The sequence below is a fragment of the Dysidea avara genome, chromosome 11 (assembly GCF_963678975.1).
Source record: "Dysidea avara chromosome 11, odDysAvar1.4, whole genome shotgun sequence".
NCBI classification, from domain to species: Eukaryota; Metazoa; Porifera; class Demospongiae; order Dictyoceratida; family Dysideidae; genus Dysidea; species Dysidea avara.
Window position 1 is genome coordinate 8576036 of NC_089282.1, and position 17509 is coordinate 8593544.

The 17509-nt window shown below is 36.2% G+C and overlaps 2 protein-coding genes and 1 long non-coding RNA gene across 4 annotated transcripts; all 3 read right to left on the reverse strand.

The window, feature by feature from the left end:
* Window positions 1-1055: 1055 nt before the first annotated feature.
* LOC136239063 (uncharacterized) lies at window positions 1056-5831 on the reverse strand. Its single transcript, XR_010693336.1, has 3 exons — window positions 5661-5831; window positions 5512-5597; window positions 1056-1288 (listed from the first exon to the last, which is right to left on the reverse strand). It is a non-coding gene; the product is annotated as an uncharacterized lncRNA (long non-coding RNA).
* Window positions 5832-8881: 3050 nt separating this feature from the next.
* On the reverse strand, window positions 8882-10939 carry LOC136239382 (uncharacterized). 2 transcript variants are annotated; one of them, XM_066030119.1, is made up of 4 exons: window positions 10764-10939; window positions 10612-10706; window positions 10467-10552; window positions 8882-9095 (listed from the first exon to the last, which is right to left on the reverse strand). In XM_066030119.1, exons 1-4 carry the CDS (start codon window positions 10850-10852, stop codon window positions 9060-9062), a joined length of 306 nt encoding a protein of 101 aa, XP_065886191.1. In that variant the 5' UTR covers window positions 10853-10939; the 3' UTR covers window positions 8882-9059. The 2 variants fall into 2 exon arrangements, with proteins under 2 accessions (XP_065886191.1, XP_065886190.1); XM_066030118.1 differs by having other exon boundaries at window positions 10464-10552.
* Window positions 10940-13992: 3053 nt separating this feature from the next.
* Window positions 13993-16007, reverse strand: LOC136239391 (uncharacterized). The gene is made up of 3 exons (XM_066030125.1): window positions 15768-16007; window positions 15616-15701; window positions 13993-14224 (listed from the first exon to the last, which is right to left on the reverse strand). The coding sequence occupies exons 1-3, from the start codon at window positions 15934-15936 to the stop codon at window positions 14138-14140; spliced, it is 342 nt and encodes a 113-aa protein (XP_065886197.1). The 5' UTR covers window positions 15937-16007; the 3' UTR covers window positions 13993-14137.
* Window positions 16008-17509: the final 1502 nt, after the last annotated feature.

Sequence of the window (17509 nt, forward strand, 5' to 3'; positions counted from 1 at the left end):
TTTGGGTTCAATAGTTAACTTATTCACATACCGATATTCAGCTTCTTACCATAAACAGTTTACCTCTTCTTTTCACACACTTACCCTGTAGACGTGACAACAGCATAATTATTGGGGTTATTTTTCGTGAATAATCAGTAATAACCCCTTGTCTGCTAATTGTATCCCAGCCAAACTTGGTACCAAGATGCACCTTAAACCCTCCCTTTCCGTGTGCAAAATTTCAAGGCATTTGGATAATGCGTTTTATGATAGCTCTTGTAAGAAGAAAATACAAGTAATTTAAGCCAATTTTTAAAGACTCATATCTCAGGAGCACCTAAAGCAGCTTTGCTTAAATTTGGTATGTAGACTACTTTAGAAGGCAAAGAGGATTTTCTAAATGAAAATGCTATTGTTGTCCAACAATAGAGCTTTTGTGTATAAAAAGTATTTGAAGTTCAGACCATTTGTGTTTTGTTGTGACGTGCCTTAACTTGAAGTACTGAACAAACAAGTACTAGAACAGTAAACAAGACCTGTTTGTTATTTTACAGGTTTAGTGTTACAACAAGATCTAATAAAGGTCAACTACATGTACTTGTTTACAGTTACAACACAATACAAGTTTCTAACAACATTGTTTGTACACAGAATTCTGTAATAAAGTGTATAAATTTCCCATAATGCAGTGTATGCGTCTAATACTTGAAACATTGTCTTGGAACTAAATAGTTTGCTTGAGGAAGAGACATAGCCATGTATAGCATATAACGGAATAGTAGATTACGCATAATAGCTATATACTATATTGTACCATGCACACTTCATTACATCACTTGATCAGTCTTGTAGTTGTAATATATGTAGTACCCTTGATAATTCCAAAAGTTTGTTTACAGTGCAAATACTTTGTACATACCATACAACTGAAAAAAACGCTTTGCTACTATCTCAGTACTCATCCCCATGTCATGTTTAATTGTAATCTTAAGCTTGTATGATTAATGCACAACTTAGATTTGATATCAATTGTGCAGTATTGATTTGGTTAAACAGTGATAAAAACCATGATATATTTGCATTCCCATAATGTAAAGAAATTATACATACACACATCCTCGGTACATTTCATCTATACATCTATACATTACATTATCAATTACCACAATCATTATGTCTAACAGCTTTAGTTTGGAGTGTATCACATCACTAGATGTTTAATTAAGATCCTCCCTCATCCACACTATACACCATCAATTCTCCTAGGCTGTGCTCCACGGTAAACATCTTTTATCATATCTATTATCTGCAAGAGGATACTAATATAATAGTAACTATGTCAAAAGTTGGACTATCTTATCATGAACCATGATAGTGGATTCACAATTGAGATCATTCATGTTTTTCATAAAAAGCCTAACAAAACACACACCAAAAGCCACCTAGTAAAGCATCCTTCAACTCAAAACAACCTTCTGGTGGTTCTTTGCAATGAGTATTGGTCCACTAGTAAGTATAAAGTGAAAAGTAAAGAGTATGTGTAATTAAGACAAAACAGACATTTGCCATCATATATAGTTTTGCTCATATTATTTTGCTTCACAGGGATAACAAGAATTGTGGGATAAAAAGTAGTCAGGTTAGGCTTATAGATCATTGTACATGTCTATGACCAATTTTTGATTTTGTTTTTTGAATGAAAACAGTCCAATCCGGGCCATTTCTTCTTGTCAAAATGCAATTGTGCTTGTAAAACCATAAAAGATTGTGCTCAGAGTTAGTGTACACTGATTGTTCTTATTAAACTTGGTATAGGCCAGGAAGCTTAACCTATGCTGAAGACTTTGTTACAAGGTGGTTTTTTCACTCCGGTCCATGATTATTGTATGAGGGTGGGTTATGCAAGATCAAAACATTCTAATAGAACAGTCATGTAAATACTCTAATAATGCAGTCAAGTGTATAGTGTATCTGACAACAACAAAGCTTGCACTGAACTTGACAGCTATTGGCACTAGTAATGTAAACTCTATATTAGGAGGTTCTCTGCACATTACAATTTGATCAGTTTCATGTGTGTGTGTGTTGAAACACTGACTGTATTTTTGAGATGGTCAGTATATATTAATGTTTAGTATACTAAGTTACTAACCCGTAAATTGAATTCTACCACCATTTTTTGATGTAAGGATTAACATCAATGAGTGTACTACTTAATTGTTGAACTTTTCTAATAAGTGATCATCATCCATTAATCAAGCTCTACACACATAAGAATTGTAATGCCTGATTTGTTTCTTTTTCTTTTATTTCTATCTGCTTTACCAGTTAGGCACTGGAGGGTGAACACTGGAGACATAGCCTGTACAAGGTTTTTATCACAAGAAAATGAGCCCAAGCAAAAACCAAGCAAAACAGGGCAAATGCCTATAAAAGGGTTTGCCTCGAACAATCAGTGTGATGAAGCTTGAAACACTTACAAATGCTAGACTTTTCGCTAGATGATGTCGCCAAGTGCATCCTTGTTCACTCAAACAGTAAGTCATTAACAGGTTGGTGAGTCTCCAAAAACATTATAAACGAAGACCAGTTTGAAAACTGGATTAACTTTATATGGCAGGATAAAGTAGAAATTTAAGTACAGTGTTATTAACAGGTGGTCAACTATGTGTGTATTGGGAAAAGTACATGTGGTTGATAGTCAGTACTTTATATGGTCTCATCCACACTTCAAAATAAATTACTCTACAAAACTTGGACTACAACTAACCATAACAAAAAATTGGACTAAATAACAGTGCATATAGCTAGCTGAAAGATAGCTGGAGAATAATTTATGGAAGTTTGCAGTACTTTCCTTCAGAAAGTTATTATCTAATCCAAAACAGCCGAGCTATAAAAAAAGAGTGTGGCCCTCAAAAAGGCTATGGTGAAAAAAGATGTGAAATTCAAGGTGGCGGCCAAGAAATGGCTGCGATGGTAGGTTAATGGTAAAAATTTTTATAATGACAATTCAGGTGAATTTTGGTGCCATTTCTTGGCCACCACCTTGGATTTCACATCTTTTTTCACCATAGCCTTTTTGAGGGCCGCACTCTTTTTTTACAGCTTGGCTGTTTTGGATTAGATTTCACTTCTTTTTGTATTTGTATACCCCAAAGCCGGCCTAAAGCCGGCCTATGGCCAGCTTTGAGGCTTTCTTAACCTATCTTTTTTTCTTTACCACAGGAAGAAGAAAAGATGAAACAGATGTTAAATACTTTAAATATGTCTGATTTTATCAGTAAATGTACAAATTATTTATATAATACATATATTTATTACAGAACTCTCCATGGTGGTTTCTTTGTAACTGAACACTCTACAAGGTGACTTCTTCTAGCTGATCTCTACAGGGTGAATTGTTTGTAGCTGAACTATCTACAAGGTAACTTCTTCTAGCTGATCTCTCTACAGGGTGATTTGTTTGTAGCTGAATTCTGTATAGGTGATTTGTTTGCAGCTAAGCTCTTTACAGAATGGTTTCTTTGTAGCTGAACTCTCTACAAGGTAACTTCTTCTAGCTGATGTCTCTACAGGGTCACTAATTTGTAGCTGAATTCTCTACACGGTGGTTTCTTTGTAATTGAACTATCTACAAGGTACCTTCTTCTAGCTGATGTCTCTACAAGGTCACTAGTTTGTAGTTGAACTCTCTACAAGAAAACTTCTTCTAGCTGATCTCTCTACAGAGAGATTTGTTTGTAGCTGAACTCTCTACAGGTGATTTGTTTGCAGCTGAACTCTCTACATGATGGTTTCTTTGTAGCTGAACTCTCTACAAGGTAATTTCTTCTAGCTGATCTCTCTACAGGGTGATTTGTTTGTAGCTGATCTCTATACAGGTTACTTGTTTCTAGCTGATCTCTTGAATTCTCTTCGGGGTGACTGCTCTATTAGGATGACTGCTCTATTAAAGTATCTCGATCTCGCACTTGCTACACCAAATGTTATAACTCCGTGGCTTTAAGTCTGACTCTTCTACACCATTGAAGAGCCTTTCTAAGATGATTACTCCATCTTTACAGTGATTTTCAAAGCATTACCCCAAGTGGTTTATCTGGTAGGCGTGGCAAGTAGTCATTTTTTATTAGCTAATCTCGATTGCATAATTGTTATACTGTTGGTTTTTTCGTTGTATCTTCCTGGATTTTAGCTCAATTTCCTTCAAACCACAAAAGATTTGAGGTTTAATAGTTAACCTATTGACCCACCGATTTTCAGCTTCATCCTATACGCGGTTTACCCTGTAGGAGTGACAACATTATATTGGTATTATTTTTTGTGAATAACCGCTCATAACTCTTTGCCTGTTTATCGTACTCCAGCCAAAGTTGGTACAGAGATGCGCCTTCATACCCCCTTCTGTGTTCCAAATTTCAAGGCAATCGGATATGGTGTTCACGTTTTATAGCAGTTTTTGTAAGTGTGCGAAAAGAGGAAGAAAAATAAGAAGGAAAAAAACGAAGAAACTAAGCCAATTTTTGAAGTCGCATATCTCGGAAACGCTTGAAGCGATTTTGCTCAAATTTGGTAAGTGGAGTACTGAAGTTGGCGGGTGTGTCTACAGTAAAAATCATCTTGTTCCATCAAGGTAGCACAGAACTATGTACAGAGGTGCGAAAATTGCATTTTCGTTCTTCCTGTCAATATACTTACGGGTGTTGTGCGCCGGCTTCTTGGACTGCATGACACACGGTAGACACACTACCGTGTGTCTTGATGGTATATACACTACCCTCATATTACTCTGCAGGGTCAAGGATCTTTGGGCCCCCCTCAAGTTGAACCTTAAACAGGAAATCTATGAGGGAAACTGCAAGGAAGAAACCAACAGAACGTGCAAAATTGATATACTCTAATAGAACAATCATGAAATATTCTAATAAGACTTAATATAGCATCATGTGATGGTAGCGCATGTGATATGTATTGTTTACAGTTCAGCAAATGGCAGAAGACACATGCTTACTGTAGTCTCGTGTGGCCATATATATACACTGTGTTTTCTTTTTTTCCCACCCTCATATTAAAGAAAAGGGTGGTCTGATATGCTTACTGTGAGTAGAAGAGCTGGCAACTGCAAGAAATCAAGCAATCACATTTGTAGTCACTGATATTATTATAAGTAAGTTACATCTGATTTGTATATAAAGTAATACTTTGTGGTAATGCACCAGACCCATCCCGACATTTGGACAGTCTATGGGCACATGATATCACTCAGCTCTTCTTGAGACCTCGCCCAGAAGACACAGAATGAAATAAGCTCCAGTCACCGCTGGCACTCAGCAGTATGAAATTATGGAGTGATACAGGAGTTACTTCACTAGTTGTTCAGGAAGGATTGTAATGAACAAGAGCTCCATCGTTCATAATAGCTACTGTATGCCAGGAAGTTGTATATGTAGTAAACTAGATATAGCATAGTATGGTATATAGCAATATAAATTATGCAACTGTACATGCACAATACTACATAATACTCACCCTATTCATATTACCAGCTGAAGGATAACGACCACTTTCGAGTTTAGAGAACACGAGAACAGAATTGACTTTAACCTCAAATGGTTCTGGAGAAAAATATGCCAGTCACAGTAAGTCACCACACGCACAACAGGCATACAGTTTCTCACCGTTTCCACTTTCTAATTCTGTAATATCAGTCCCTACAGACACAGTTCCGGGAACCACATCTGGGCCGCTTAAATTGTTTAAAATTTCAGCGGTGACCTCCTCATATATAATTGTTGATACAGTAGAACTGTGATTGTAATTTATCCAAATGTCAACTGGCGTAAAACCGTTCTGCGATACTAGTCTACTGTGAACTTCTCTCTACTTCAGAAATTGGCTATACTGCATGTGATGCCGTTGCGCGCACGTGATACAATTGTAATAATACGTAACATTGCTGGGGAAGTCCCCATCCTCACATCAACATTCACAACGAAGGATTTACTGACACTCTCTTAACTATAATAAGCTACTTAGAGCTGTAGCTACTTTACATGTAGAAAAAGTTCGAAGATCGATTACTCAGTAATAGAGCAGTTACCTAGCTAGTTACTCTAATAGAATTTATTCATAGATTATAACACGCACAACTACAAAACAGCAGACTGAGGTAGACTCAGTCAACTTCAAAACTTTTCAGGAATTGCATATACTAAGTGTGATCCATGCAATACATAACTCTCTTGATCATAGGCGGTGGAGACGGGGAGGCCAGGAGGACCATGGCCCCCCCACTTTTATGGGACACTGTTTGCAAGAAAAGATCGAGATACTCTAATAGAACAGTCAGGATCTGGATACTCTAATAGAGCAGTCACAGTATTCAGAAAGCAGTGTAGCAAGTTACTTAGCTACGTATGTATAGTTTTAAATAAGGAGAGGAGAACAGCTATTGTCAGCAGGTTGTGACCTTTTTATTTTTTTGGTCTTCAACTCACAGTTGGCCTGGCTCCTAACTCTTTGGCCTGCTCCACTGCCCCTGCTCTTGATATAAGTTCTGTAGAGAAAAGAATTAATTATTAATTACTCTGAGAAATAAAGGAAAGAAGAAAGAAAGAAAGGATAAAATTCAGTCATGTAGAAAAACAATAAATTTAGTGATGCTCTGAACTTACATACAGAAAATATTTACTCTCAGACCATCTGACGCAGTTATTAAGAATACAGATTGTATTGTGCGTTATGGACCCTTGAGGTTGATATAACTAAACTCCATTAATTTTAGTGTTATATCTGAGCTGTGGTGACTGAGACAGAATTTCCATATGTTTACTTCATTGCCATATTTAGGTATTTGTCAACTTCTTGCCAAGTAAGTATTTTGAGCCACTAGCTATACACCTAGAGAATTGCACAAGTTGTTGATGTATCAGTGTTTGTATTAGGAGTCCACTCTCTCTCTCTGTGGTGTATTATAGATTACTAAAGTAGATTTTTGTCTTTCACAATCTGAGAATTCATTGATATCAGTAACTTTGCTTTCCAGTTGTGTTGTCTGCTCAGATAAGCTATGAACTTTGCAAGGAAGGAAAGGGGATGGATTGCATTAATTGGTTCTTGGTCAATACTTGTGCTAGCTTCATCTGGAGATGTGACATGCATGGATGGTACAAGTTGTTTGATGCAACTGTAACAGTGGTTCTTTATACATTAGTACAATGTTGGAGAGGATTAATAAATGTGGTAGGTAGCCTATACCATCACAAGTAGCACATACCCAAGTGTAGTACAAGTCATACAGGCAGGGCCACCCAGAGATATTAAGGGGCCCAGGGCAAAGAGTTAAAGTGGGGCCCCAGAGGCAAGGATGTTTCCATTCTGAATCACAACTTCACCCAAGCTGTGTAAGTTGAAGACCAAAAAAAAAAAAAAAAAAAAAAGGTCATGACCTGCTGACAATGACAATAATTATTCCTCACCAACCATATCTCCTTATCTATAAACTTGCTACACTGCTCCTCTGAAGAATATTGTGACTGCTCTATTAGAGTATTTAGATCTGACTGCTCTATTAGAGTATATCGATCTTTTAAACAGGTATTCAAGGGGCCCCTTTCGGGCTGGGGCCCGGGGCAAAATGCCCCAGTTTCCCTCCCCTGTGGGCGGCCCTGCATACAGGGTAGCTTCACCTTGGAAGTATACCTAATTCTTTCTACAATGACCACCAACATCTCTAGTCTGGTACATCACAGGCCCTATCCAATGTACCAGACTACAACGTCTCCTGATAAGTTTTTACAATATAGCTAAATAAAATATCTTGCATACAAATAGTTCTTCACTACCTATAAGAAGATAAATTGCCTCAACTATAATTGCTGCAAATATTTCAACTACTCTATTGGAGTGCCTTATACTTTTCCTATGGAGCTGGAGGTGAAACACTTAAACTAAAAAAAATGTATAGACTATAACTACCAACAGATCTACCACAGATTATATAGCAGTAATCTGTCACAATATTACAGATACATAGAAATTAAGTGGACCAGTGAAGTCATTATGGCTAGCTAATTCACATGACAATTTTGTACTGTCGTGAGTGGTATGTAAGTACAAGAAAACCAGTCACCTCTGACTATACCATAATTTGCTTTTTCATTGAAAAATAATTTTTGTATGCAAAACTTGTACAAAAATTCTACATAAGATTGAACTACTCTAATAGAGCAGTCATTCATGTAAATTGTACAGAAATATTTTTACACAAAACTTTTTATCACAAATTTTTTTTCATAAAAATAAAGCAAAAAACTAAAATAGGCTAATAAGCTAAATGTGTAATACTGTACACAAACATTTATGGTCACTGGATACATTATTTGTTGACAAATTCTGTGTACTGATAACAGTATTTGAATCTTGTTATGACATGCCTTAACTTAAACTACTGAACAAATAAGTACTAGAACAGTAAACATGACCTGTTTGTTATTTTACAGGTTTAGTGTTACAACAAGATCTAATAAAGGTCAACTACATGTACTTGTTTACAGTTACAACACAATACAAGTTTCTAACAATATCATTTGTACACAGAATTCTGTAATAAAGCATATAAATTTCCCATAATATAGTGTTTGTGTCTTAATACTTGAAACACTGTCTTGGAACTAACTAGTTTGCTTACTGCATTATAGTCATGTGTAGCAATAATAAATTAAACTTTTACCATTACAAGAACACTTCATTACATCACTTGATCAGTCTTGTAATACCTTTGATAACTATTTCCTCTAATCAGATTTTGAGTGTATGCATAGCAATTGTGCAGTGTTGAATAAGAGTGATTACTCCGAATAATATCCATGCATTCTATATATTCAAAAGTGTTCCCCACAATGTTTATAGTTAAAATTAAACATTTTAACACATATCTACACAACCATAGTACATTCTATCAATACAATACATTATCAATTACCAGTATCATTATATGTGTTAGTTTGGAGTGTATCCCATCAATAGACGTGTTAATCAAGATAATCTTTTGTCTGCACTATATACCTTCAATTATCTTATCGACGGTAAGCTGCTTTTACCGCATCTGTTATCTGGAAGAGGAAATTATTATAATAGTGATTATATCAAAAGATAGAATATGTAGATGGTACACATCTTATCATGAACCACAATAGTGGATTTATAACAGGGATCGTCCATTTTTTGCAAAAATCCTAACATGCACCACAGATTTATACCATGTACGAGAAGATGTGCAATGAGCAAACCAGTGCCACGAATAGACAATGAAGGGACCCCAAGGTGCCATAGAAGAAGCCAAGGAATGTGACTGGCAGTGATACATGGCAATGGAGAAGTTGGCTGAGTCTTCCTTGAGGTCCTTCTCTTCTTTGATGGTGGTGAACTTGGCTCTACCTTGATTTCAATTAGTGCAGCTGGAGTGTCCATTGCTAACCATTTGTGTGTGACGTAAAGCAATTTATTTTAAACATAATTTGGAACTCAGTTTCATGCTCCTTCGCTGCCCATAAGCTCCTGCCTCTACTCATTTCTACCAAGAACTATTCCCCAATGGAACAGTCTATGTATTCCTAATCTTTCTTATACTGATCTAAACATAACATTTCCCACTTTTTAATTGTAACCACTTATACTGAAATTGTACATTAGCGTTAAAACAAGTCTGGTGATTGCTAATTAACAAATAAATAATAATATGTGACCAGATTTTATAAAACTGATCCAAATCGAACATCAAGCAATATCAAACTAACACCACCAGTGGATGGCTACACTATCGTATTATGTACTAGTACCTCAGTTTTAACAGACGTCTTTTCTGGGTGGTGTGTAGAGTTCGAATGATGGTTTCTGGCCTTGTGAAGGGCCTGGCTTGGAAAGAACCAGTGGTTTACTGATGGCTGCCCGATATGTTAGCCAGACATTTATTCTGTTGATTTTGCTACATACAGTATCAGTCACTAAGAAACCAGCACATCCCTGTAATCTCATGTCTGGACTCCAATCGTGGTCTGCCTCCATTTTTGAATTCTATCTACTACCCACCCACCCCCTACCCTTCTCCCCTTAGTGAGCACTCGTGATGCTACTTCACTCCTCCAACTGCTCAGATTTTCTATCTTGTTTGGTGGGAAACTCTACAAGCAGCTACAAGTACTGGAAGTGCATGGTCTAAAGTAGTATATTGACGCATCCTTTGTGTAAATTGCATACACATGCTTGCTTATGCTGACTTGAATTCTTTAAAACAGTATCTTGAAACTTCCAATGTGCATTTGGATCGTTTTTCCAAAATCCAGTCACATCATACATCATGAGCATTATGATTAAGAATACCAAAAAGTGCAGTACAGTTAGAAATGAAGCCATGCAGGGAGGTTACAACAAATCACGAATATTAAGATTAAATTATATGCACAATACTAAATAATACTCACCACCTTCATATCACTAGCTGAAGTGGGATAACGACCAGTTCGGATTTTAGACCACACGAGCTCATAACTGACAGAAACTTCAAATGGTTCTAGAGACAAAATAATATGGCATAAGTTACCACATCTGCACATGCAGTTTAAAGCTCACCGGGACCTTCCGGGAGTTCTGTGTTCTCAGCCCGTACTGTCAAAGTTCCTGGAACCACTTCTGGGTTGCTGCATTTGTCTAAAATTTCAGCTTTGACGTTGTATTGTATTGTATTAATGCTTTACAGTGACCAGCACTGAAGGTCTGCAGCAACGTTCTCAAATACATTTTCTGATACAGCAGAATCGTAGTCGTACAATACCCAAACGGTAACCAGCTTAATACCACTTTGTGCGGCCATCTTACAACACTAGTTTAGCCTCGAGTTTAACCTTGCTCACAAACTTCAGAAATTGGCTCTGCTGTGATGTCCTTATTTGCACGTGATACAATTTATATTACGTAACATGGGTGGGGAAATCCCCATCCTCATTTACCTTTGTTAAAGCGTAAGTTTCATCACAGGTGCGTAGAAACTGCATAATGTGAATAATTGCAAGCCATTGGCAATTGTGTTGAAGATCGATATACTCTAATAGAGCAGTCACATGCATAGCTAGTTAGCTTACTCTAATAGAACATTCAAATTTTATTGATTTTCTATTTTGCTCAAAGATTAACTCAAGGTACAAACAACCTCAAAACAGCTGCAGGTACTACCTCAGTCCTGAACAGAAAACTAATTTTGTAAGTTAATAGCTACATGTAAAGATGACCATCAAACTGTCCTCATGTTCAATCAGTGAGCCCATAAAATCTTCACAACTTTTCAAGAGATATTCAATTGCATGGACCCACAGAATGTTGCTAAGTGTGCTCATGTATATGTGCAACAAGTTTAGTTATATCAAACCTCAAGGGTTCAAAACTCACGTACATACAACCTGTATTTTTAACAACTGCCAGTCAGATAGTCTGAGAGTAAATTGTCTGAATATTATTTTTAAATTTATTTTGACCATATAGTAAGGGTTTAAAATTTATACCACAGCCCACTTTAATGTTGAACTAATGCAGTACACTAGAATTGTAATTTTTTTAAAGTAAACATCAATGAATAGCTACTGTACAGTTAGGCCAATGAAACTTGATTACCAGTTTCTCGCTCAGATTTTTGAAAAATTGATGCGGGCGGGCGGTTATTATTCATTATTTTTCCAAAAGCACAACACACATCCAAACATGAAGATTCCTGCCAAAAAACAGTGAGATCTACACTGATTACTCTTGCATTAAATAGCTAAGGTACGTTACTAATCTATAACAAGTGATTTTTCCATTAGAGTATAGCTGATTGCTCTATTAGAGTAAAAGTGACCGTTCTATTAGAGTATTTCGATCTGAAATACCAATAATGAAATTCCATGCGGGTGTATCAAAAGCATGCGGGCGATGACGCGAAACTGCTAATCAAGTTTCATTGGCCTTAGTTTTCTGTACTTGTAATGTTGCTAATATGTACAAACATAAAATAATATCAAAACAGCTGAGCTATGCCTATACGGTATAGCCCTCAAAACATTACTGGTGTGAAAAAGATGTGATTTAGTTACATGGTGACAGTGATGCTTTAATGTACAGTACCTCACTATATAGTGCTCTCTTGTGAAGGATAATATTATGGACTGCACAGTCTATAGCTACATGTACACTGTATTTGCAAACTATTCTATCTTTTTTGCAAAGTTGTTTTTCTCCAATGTTCAAATAACAAAACCGTATCCACCTACTTTGTAGGAAATATTTAAGAACAACAATCACTAGATCTTTGATGCTATACTTTGAGTACAATTGCTATTATATGGAGTCAACAACAAGATATTGTATACATTACAGTGCTGGATTTCTGTATGGCCAACAGGACAATTACAAAGGGTAGCTAATGGTGAATAGAGATAAATCTGAATTTGTGCCAGTCATATCTGGTGTCCCACAAGGTAGCTACTGTACAAGGACCTCTTATTTCTTTCTTATTGCATCCACCAGCTGCAGATATTTCCAAAGCGTAATCAGTGTGAGAAATTGGAGATAAAGTAACATTGCAACAAAAACTCCCTCTGAGATGTTGATGAAATTTCCAGATGAGCATAGAAGTGGCTGATCCCAATAAAGTACATCATTATGTACTGTTGTCATAATGAGTGGAATGTATAAGAAAACCAGCCAGTCACCTCTGAGTAGATGTGCAATACTGTACAAGGAAATTTGTGAATTGTGTATATAACACAATCTGAAAGTGACCAAATATATCAAGAGATTTATAACAACTCAAGTCTCACACACTGTACAATAGTCTCATAAGATGGTGAAGGATGAGGTGTATGAGCAGTGGTAATAACCTTGTATGCTACTGTGTATGCATGTGGTTATTCACAAAGCCCAATGGGGCTAAGTGAAGCACACCATTAGTATATCACTGGCATCTCTGTTACAGAGATATTCTAAATCAAGACAACAATCAGCCTGATTTTGCAACTAAACTAGGAGTTTACATGGGCCTTAAAATTTATATGTGTATGCACCTGAAGAGCTTGACAAGCATACTGTAGCTGCCACATACCCAGTTAGTATAAGTATTGATAACTTAGCTAGTCATATACCTAATCTTTGCTAGCTATAGTCCATCAAATTCACAGGAAGATCCCTGAAGGATGAGATATTACAACATTTCTTGACTGCTCTATTAGAGTATTTCTATGTAACAAAGAAGCATTTTGACATGCTGACCTTTATCAGGATTTTCTGCTGGTAATTACCATTCCCACTAACCATTTTCCTAGAATTCTACTTACTCTTAAACTGAGTCTGTATGGGGCTTGTTGTGACATGCCTCAACTTAAACTACTGAACAAACAAGTACTAGAACTGTAAACATGACCTGTTTGTTATTTTACAGGTTTAGTGTTACAACAAGATCTAATAAAGGTCAACTACATGTACTTGTTTACAGTTACATAAAACTAAAGGTTTTCCACAACATTATTTGTACACAGAATTCTGTAATAAAGTATACAAAATTTCCCATAATGTTGTGTATGTGTTTGACACACTGTGGAGCTAACTAGTTTAGTTAGTGCATATAGCCAAGAGTTTATAACCTCTCTATTATGAACTCTTGATATAGCCATGTAGCTGTAGTATATAAAAGCATGACTTTGACCTTTATAAAACATCATGTAACAAGTACACTCCATTATATCACTCTATGAGTCTTGTAATAGTAGCTACATAACCTTTGATAACTCTAAAGGTTGTTTATTATGGTGCTTTAAAATGTTTTGTTTAAATAGCTTTGTACATAGCAACCATACAACTGAAAGAACTTAATACCACTACCTCATCTCCAAGATTACCCTGATAAATATAATCAGATTTTGAACATGCCCAATTGTGCACTGATTATACACAAATAACGAAGAGTGTTATAATTATACCTTCAACTAACATTTGTAATGATGTAAATTAAACTAAAGTTTTATACGCACATATTATTATATACACATCCACACAACCATAGAACATTACATTATGAATTACCAAACGTCATTATGTCTTTAGTTTGGAGCACATCACATTAGTAGATATGTTAGTCAAGACCACCCACCGTCACTGTATAACTATCAATTGACCTAGGCTCTCCTCCATGGTAAACTTCTTTTGCCACATCTATTATCTGGAAGTCAAGAGATTATAAATAGTACACAGCTATGTCAGAAGGTAGATGTAAATTCCTTATAGATGACATATATAATGTATACTGAAATGTAGTGTACAGTCAATGTGTTAGTCCATCATACCATTATCATTAAGTTTTTTCCTTGTCAAATATTTTTCACCATGTACATTATGTGCTCAATGTACAAGCCTGACATACATGTGTACTTGATCATTGACCTGGTGATCTTCACCCATTATCAAAAGCCAAGTAGGCCTGTGTCAAATATGCCAGCATAATAAAAAGCATATTAATAGGTTGGAGTACTATGCCAGCATAATGCTACCATATTAGGTAGATATTTCAAACTATATAGAGCTTAATTCCATGAAAATAGATCAAAAATTGCAAACTGCAATAGAGCACTCAAATGCATTGTACATAGCTCCTTAGATCAATACTCTCTAACAAAACAATCACTTTGTAGTGAAATAGTCTAATAGAGCATTCACTGATTAAAATGTTCTAAGATAATTGTAAGAAATAATTGCTAACCTAGGAGCATAATGCAAGCATAATGGGAACACTGAAGAGAATAATAGGTGAAAATTTTGGGAAATTCCTGAAAGCGTTTTGGGAAAAATTTTGAGTATATTAGACTCACGCCTAAAACCAATGCCAAAACTACCAGGTCTCAACACAATAAAACATGTTGCCTCAAACATTATGGAACTGTGCACTTTTGATGAACTGTTGTATGATGCTACGAAGTCCATCCCTGATCTGAAACAATGGCCTAATCCTTTTGGAAACCGAGTAGCTATTGGTTGCTTTTCAGGTTTACTAAATCAGTGATCAACAGGAAAGTTAGCTTAAACCAATGAAGGCGGGCAGCTCATTAATCATTACAATCTTACATGCACCTGACTGTTTTATTAGAGTTATAGCCACTAGTCTGAAGACTGTTATATGAACTGCAGCTGGCAGATTAGGAATAAAAACTTTCATGGCAGGATATAGTATAGAGTTGGTTACTAGTAAGTGATCAAAAGGGAAAAGTATGTATGGATGATAGCAATAGCCTGTAATCAATAACAGGTACTATATATGATCTTGTACTACACATACAGAGCTTTGCAGTAAATCAATCCACGCCAAAAAATTGGACGACGACCAAACATGATGAAAGTTGGGCTACAGCAATGGAAATACAGCTGGAGAAAGCTGGCAGTGTGCAAAACAATTCTTCAGTGTATTGCTAATAGCTACCAGCCAGTTTGTTACTATATATGCCGAAGTGTGTTGACTGATTATCAACCAAGTTAGACCCCTTTGTGCTTGGCTTAACTCACAATACATGGCTTTATAAAACATTAATCTGTGCAAGCACAATAATGAGCAATACTAACCGAATTGATATCACCAGCTGAAGGATAATGACCAAAACGGTATTTGGAGAACACAAGACCACCATTGATGTACACCTCAAATGGTCCTAGTGTCAAGGGGAAAAAGAAGCCACGAGTCACCACACACACACACACTTTTACAAAGAACTTACGATATATACGTTCTATATCTACAGAATCTCTGGCTATTTCCACACCTGGACTGCTGAATTTGTCTAAAATTTTAGTTTGAAGGTTCTTAAATGCATCGGTTGACTCGGCAGAATTCATGTTGTAATTAACCCGTATGTTAACTGGCGTAAAACGGTCGTATGTGGCCATCTTACACAACACGAAAGCTTAGTATTACTCGTAGTTGCAACCGGTTTGAATTCACAGTTCAACTTCCAAAATTGGTCACGGTTCTAACGTTGCGTGCGCACGTGATTCAATTAAACGTAGCATGAGCGCACGTGATGCAATTAAACATAACGTGGGTTCTTACAACAGTCAAGATTGAGTCACACAACTAGCTAGCTACTCTAATAGAACATTCAACGTAACTTTCCCATTGTACATTTAGCCTCAGTTTACTCTACAAATTAACACTGGAGAGAATTTTATCAAAGCTATGATTTATAGCTAATGATGAAACATGTACAACAAACAAGCCCCCAAAATAATTATAAGTATGTGAGTCCTCGGGCAACATGCTACCACAAACAGGACCAGGTATGGAACTATTGTGGGCATGGCAAGGAAAGAATGAAAAAAATTACAAAACACACACACAACTATATCCAAAACAAACTTACAATATTAGCAATGTTCTTTTGACACTGTCGTCATAAACTATCCTGCAAGATTTATCTAGAAAGTTCTGGCTGATTCGTGCTCTGTACTACCCAGATGGCCCCTCTCCAGCCTCTGTCCATTTCACATACAATGGGAAGAAGAGCTTCTTCATGATACTGATTAAATGGTCTCTTCTTGTAACACTAATTGCTATGGAGGACTCATTACATCACAGTTACATCAGTCTATATTATAGCTAAATGATTACCATTTTACAAAGCAGATTAGTCTGATGTGTAAGTTTGTTACAGTGTAAAAAGCATGTGTGTACAATTAGCCATGTCATATTAGCATTGTATTACCATGCACTTTAAATGGATGCACTTGATGAAAGATAATTGTTCAATTAGCTCACTGCTTATCTTATGATATATTTGTTTAAACTCTGTGCAGTCAGCTAGAGTTGTTCTTTCTTGCAGGATTGCAGTACCAATGAGCTAGCTACAGTATAGCTACACGGTGCAAAAAAGAAAAAAATAGCTGAACATAATGTATAAACAAGAACAACTGGACCCATAATTATACAGAATCATAAACTCAATAATATCAGAACAGATGATAACTACAATCCAAATTGCTAAAATTACAAATCATCAAGTAGATATGCACATATGGTAAAGAAGGTATAACAATGTTGCAAGGTGGTGTACTTGAAACTCTAGTTCAGTGTTATGGTACATCAGGTGATTGCAACACACACATACAAACACACACACACAAAATTATTCAAGCATGTGATTTTGATTTACAAATATTTTTTTGCTTTGGCAGGATTCTGAGACTACTTCAAGTTTTTGGAAAGGTATTATTATGCACTGTATGAGTGTGTTAGTAATTTGTAATAAGGGAATTTCATGCAGACAACAGACACAACTTTACCCCTTGTGCATATGTTGAGCAACAATACAGTATGTACACACAGTGCCATAGTAAGCACCAGCAGTGTGTGTACTGGTAGAAATGATACACATACACAGGTAAGGAGTTTAACTGATATCTGAGAATCACATCACACAAGTAAATGATATATAGCTATCACTTATTGTTTATACTACTATGC